The sequence below is a fragment of the Cebus imitator genome, unplaced genomic scaffold (assembly GCF_001604975.1).
Source record: "Cebus imitator isolate Cc_AM_T3 unplaced genomic scaffold, Cebus_imitator-1.0 Scaffold491, whole genome shotgun sequence".
In the NCBI taxonomy this organism is placed as follows: Eukaryota; Metazoa; Chordata; class Mammalia; order Primates; family Cebidae; genus Cebus; species Cebus imitator.
The window spans coordinates 1,094,324-1,098,918 of record NW_016107806.1 but is presented as its reverse complement, the minus strand read 5'-3'; the positions used below and the strand labels follow the sequence as shown (position 1 = coordinate 1,098,918).

The 4,595-nt window shown below is 49.6% G+C and overlaps 2 protein-coding genes across 3 annotated transcripts in view; one reads left to right on the top strand and one right to left on the bottom strand.

The window, feature by feature from the left end:
- Nucleotides 1–1,101, top strand: part of JTB (jumping translocation breakpoint) — a 3,582-nt gene extending 2,481 nt beyond the window's left edge. Inside the window, exon 4 of the mRNA XM_037733087.1 lies at nucleotides 529–1,101. Within this exon, the coding sequence (XP_037589015.1) occupies nucleotides 529–699 (171 nt within the window). The 3' untranslated portion in view covers nucleotides 700–1,101. The remainder of the gene's footprint in view (nucleotides 1–528) is intronic.
- CREB3L4 (cAMP responsive element binding protein 3 like 4) overlaps nucleotides 1,013–4,595 on the bottom strand; it is a 7,558-nt gene continuing 3,975 nt past the window's right edge. Inside the window, exons 5-10 of one of the 2 annotated variants that reach the window (XM_017513340.2) lie at nucleotides 2,550–2,642; nucleotides 2,310–2,416; nucleotides 2,124–2,192; nucleotides 1,923–2,007; nucleotides 1,658–1,751; nucleotides 1,013–1,502 (exon numbers count right to left, since the gene is read on the bottom strand). In XM_017513340.2, coding sequence (XP_017368829.1) covers nucleotides 1,309–1,502; nucleotides 1,658–1,751; nucleotides 1,923–2,007; nucleotides 2,124–2,192; nucleotides 2,310–2,416; nucleotides 2,550–2,642 — 642 coding nt within the window. In that variant the 3' untranslated portion in view covers nucleotides 1,013–1,308. The remainder of the gene's footprint in view (nucleotides 1,503–1,657; nucleotides 1,752–1,922; nucleotides 2,008–2,123; nucleotides 2,193–2,309; nucleotides 2,417–2,549; nucleotides 2,643–4,595) is intronic. The other variant, XM_037733071.1, reaches the window with a different exon arrangement.

Here is a 4,595-nt window from a genome sequence, read left to right as displayed (position 1 = left end):
GAGCCGAGATCGCGCCATTGCAATCCAGCCTGGGCAACAAGAGCGAAACTCCGTCTCAAAAAAAAAAACAACTACAAAAATTAGCTGGGTGTGGTGGCGCATGCCTGTAATCCTAGCTACTCAGGAGGCTGAGGCAGGAGAATCTCTTGAACCCAGGAAGTGGAGGTTGCAGTAAGCTGAGATTGTGCCACTGCACTCCTGGCAACAGAGTGAGACTCCATCTCAAAAAAAAAAAAGAAGAAGAAGAAAAAAGACCAGATTTGAAGCCAAATTATTTGAACCCAAGTCCCAGCTCTACTCCTCAGCACTATGTTATTGGCCATATTTTCTCATCAGTAAAATTGGTTAATACTAGCTCTGCTTATTCCACCAGAGAATAAATTAAATGATCTATTTGAGAGGAATTTATGTACTATACACATAATAGAAGCCTGGCTGTGATTTCCTTTTGAATGTATCCTGGCTAGGCTGAAGTGGAAGGGAGATTAGACGGAGAAGCTCTCTGGCCTTCCCCAGAAATAACTATTCCTTCCTGCCCTCAGCTGCCGCTCAGCTCTGATGGAACAACGCTTGTTTTGGAAGTTCGAAGGGGCTGTTGTGTGTGTGGCCCTGATCTTCGCTTGTCTTGTCATCCTTCGTCAGCGACAGCTGGACAGAAAGGCTCTGGAAAAGGTCCGGAAGCAGATCGAGTCCATATAGCTACATTACAGCCTTTTATCCTGGGTCTTAGAGACCCGATCTCAGACAGTGAAAGTGAAATGGAGTGATGTGCACCCTTGGTTCTTTGAAGCCTTGTGATGATAGCCCCTTTTCCCCATCTTCTTCCAGATCATTAATGAGCAGAATAAAAAGAATAAAATAGTTTCTTTCCCTTCTGTAACTTGGATTAGGAAGTCATGAGGGCAGAGAGGGAAAGGAGGCAGCTAAGTACTTAAGGCCCCAATCTACCAAGTCTTCCCCACCACTTTCTCCTTGTTTTCCCCCCTCTTCTACTTATTTCAAACTTCTGGGATACAATTTCAGTTAAAACGTTTATTTCTCACTCAAGACTTATTTCCCGTCAACTCTATCCCCAAAGAAGAAATAAAATCACAGGTATATGACGAAAGTATTTGAGGTACCCTCTCATATATGCAGACTGGGCCTCAGGCAGAGAGAGACTAAAAGGCATCTCCTGGGGTGTCCTGACGTGATTTGGACCCCTTAGGGCAGACACCTGAGTAGGAATCCCCGTGGGAAGCAAAGCCATAAGGAAGCCCAGGATTCCTTCTTGTGATTGGGAAGTGGGCCGGGAAGGTTTGTTCCAGCTCACATCTCATCTGCATGCAGCACGTTCCCAATGCGCCCACTGGGTCTTGGCTTCCCTCCCATCTTCTCAAGCAGTGTCCTCGCTGAGCCATTTGCATCCTTGGCTCCAGGTGGCTCCCTCAGTCTGGACTCTACCACTTGGGTCTCCAGATTTTCTGTTATGTCCTTGTGGGTCAGAATGTTTCTGGAAGTCACTGTGAGGTGAAGGAAAGAAGGCACTAGTAGAGTGCTTCCCTGGGCGGGAGACCCTAGACAGGACAGGACCTCCCTCTTGCTTCTTGAGGACCTTGGAGAACGGAGCCCTCCTCCCTTGCTCAGCCAGGGGTTGCTCTCTGCCCTTGCCTCTCACCTCCGTGAGGCTGGTAATCCTCAGGCCCAGCTTCTGGTTGACGCTGGAATGGACTGAAGCTGGGCAGGATGATGAGAGCCAGGGAAAAAAGAATCTGGGAGGAAGCAAGAGGAATAGAAGAAGGGAGGAGGGCAGAGTGAACAGAGGCCAGCTGGGGTTATTGAATGTGGGAAGTAGATCTGGCCGGGAAGTTGGGGTGTAAGGATAGAAATGTGGGTGAGATGGTGGAGGTGGGGGGAGATGGGAGTAGATAGACTAGTGTTACCAGAACACAAGTGCTGGTCTGAGCAGCTTTGTTGGAAGTTTGAGCAATTAGCGTCTGCAGCTGGCGGAGCTGAGCTACCAAGGAGCTGGGAAAGGAGGAATGAAGAGTTAGGATCTTCTGGGTACCAGGGCCAAGAATGGTGCCCCTGTGTGCTGTACCCTCCCTGCCTTCAATACACGCCCACACAGAGCTTTCACTCACATGTTGTGCCTCTCCAGCTCCTGGACTTTTTTCTGTAATTCTTGGTTCTGTGCAGAACAGGCTGCCACCCTAGAGTGTGGGGAGGTAGGACAAGGCTCAGCAACCTGAGTCCCTTATCTTGCCAGCTGTGGTGAGCAAGGGGGCCCAGACGTGGTCCACAGGAAGCCAGAAGTAACCCAGGCATACCTGCTCTCCAGCCCATCAATGTACTCCTTCTTCCGCCGCCGACTGTCCTGAGCAGACTGCTTGTTACGGATTTTCCTCCTGACCTTCTTGAGGACCCTCTCCTCTGCCTGGAGGCCCAGGATGTGTGAATCCTGGGTCTTTCACCTACCCCAACTCCCCAGTGCTTCTCCTGGGATAGTGGCCCCTCAGAAGTCATGGTGAGACCCCTGGGTTGGGATACCCTTAGGGGAAGCATGTTACCTTGGTGAGGGGCAGGTGAGAGGGCAGAGAAACCCCTTCCTGCCCCAGCAGACGCTTCTCCTCATCTGTCAGGAACAGGGTTTGACAGGGCAGCTGGGGGTAGGGGCAGGAGAAGATATAGTAGGAGTGAGGAGGAGGTCATCCCATTTCCAGGCTACTCCCCCTGCATGCCTTCTGGTGAGTGTTTCCTATTTGCACTGGGACACAACTCTAACCTAGAGGTGAGGTGAGGGCTAGAGACCCTAATTCAGACAGGCTCTAGATCAAGCCAGAGTGACCTCCTGAAGCCGAGAAGGGAAAGAGGAGGGTCTTGTCATATCCTTCCCCAGAGACTTAGGACCTTAGCACTCTGAGCAAGCTAGGGAAGGCTTGTTCTGGTCCATGTCTCCCCATACCCAAGGGGTATCTGAAGAGGACCTGAAAGAACTCACTACAGTGAAGTTTGCTTAATTTCCTTAAAGCAAGTACCATATTCACTTTCAGCCATTAACTTCCATTTAGCAGAGTGTGTTATCCAGCTGCCTGTCAACCACAGGGAGCTCCCTGGGTCAGTGGCCCATTCTCCCCTAGGGTCTGTGCTCCACTTCTCAGACTAAGGTTCTGTCACCTCTCATACAAAGACCTTCCCAAGGGCAGCCAGACTTCTCACAGCAAATCACAGGAAAGGATGTAGGGAGAGTAGATAGTGCTGGTGGTTAACCTGAGCCCATCAACTGAGTAACTTGCCTTTCTCACTAGTATTTCTTTTTGAAAGACGTATGTGGCCGGTCACAGTGGCTCACACTTGTAATCCCAGCACTTTGGGAGGCCAAAGCGGTCGGATCACCTGAGGTCAGGAGTTCGAGACCAGCCTGGCCAACATGGCGAAACCCCATCTCTACTAAAAATACAAAAATTAGCTGGGTGTGGTGGTGGGCACCTGTAATCTCAGCTACTCGGGAGGCAGAGGCAGGAGAATCTCTTGAATCCGGAAAGGTAGAGGTTGCAGTGAGCCGAGATCATGCCACTGTACTCCATCCTGGGCAACAAGAGCGAAACTCTGACTCAAAAAAACAAAAAAAGAAAGAAAGAAAGCTGTATCCTTCATTTTGTGACTTAAAGAGAATTTACTTTGGTTTTTGCCTGCTCATGGTCTTTGGCTTTTGGCAAAACCATTTCCTATGTGGCATTTCCTGATGTGCCCTTCTTGTTCCCGTGACTAGTGGAAGTATTAGAGGAGTGTCTCTTCCAGTCCACCTAATCAAAATCTCTGAGAATGGGACTTTTTTTTTTTTTATCTTTAAAAAAAAAAAAAAAAAGGCTGGGAACAGTGGCTCATGCCTGTAATCCCAGCACTTTGGGAGGGCAAGACAGGCGGATCACGAGGTCAGGAGATCGAGACCATCCTGGCTAACACTGTGAAACCCCCTGTCTACTAAAAATACTAAAAATAAGCCAGGCATGGTGGCATGTTTCTGTAATCCCAGCTACTTGGGCGGCTGAGGCAGGAGAATCCCTGGAACCCAGGAGTTGGAGGTTGTAGTGAGCTGAGATCACGCCACTGCACTCCAGCCTGGGCAACAGCGAGACTCCATCTCAAGAAAAAAAAAAAGTATGGCCAAGGTGGCTCACACCTATAATTCCAGCACTTTGGGAGGTCAAGACCAGAGGACTGTTTGAGGCGAGGAGTTCGAGACCAACCTGGGCAATGTAGTGAGACTGTCTCTACAATAAACAAATAGCAAAGCATTTACAAATACTATGGTGCTTCTAATATACACCCAAACTTAGGAGCATCAGACTTTTAAGGGTTCCTCAGCTCAAGATTCTAAGATGTGCTGGGCACAGTGGCTCACGCCTGTAATCCTGGCACTTTGGGAGGCCAAGACAGGTGGATCACAAGGTCAAGAGATTGAGACCATCCTGGCCAACATGGTGAAACCCCGTTTCTACTAAAAATACAAAAATTAGCTGGGTGTGGTGGTGCACACCTGTAGTCCCAGCGACTCGGGAGGCTGAGGCAGGAGAACCACTTGAACCCGGGAGGCGGAGGTTGCAGTGAGCTGA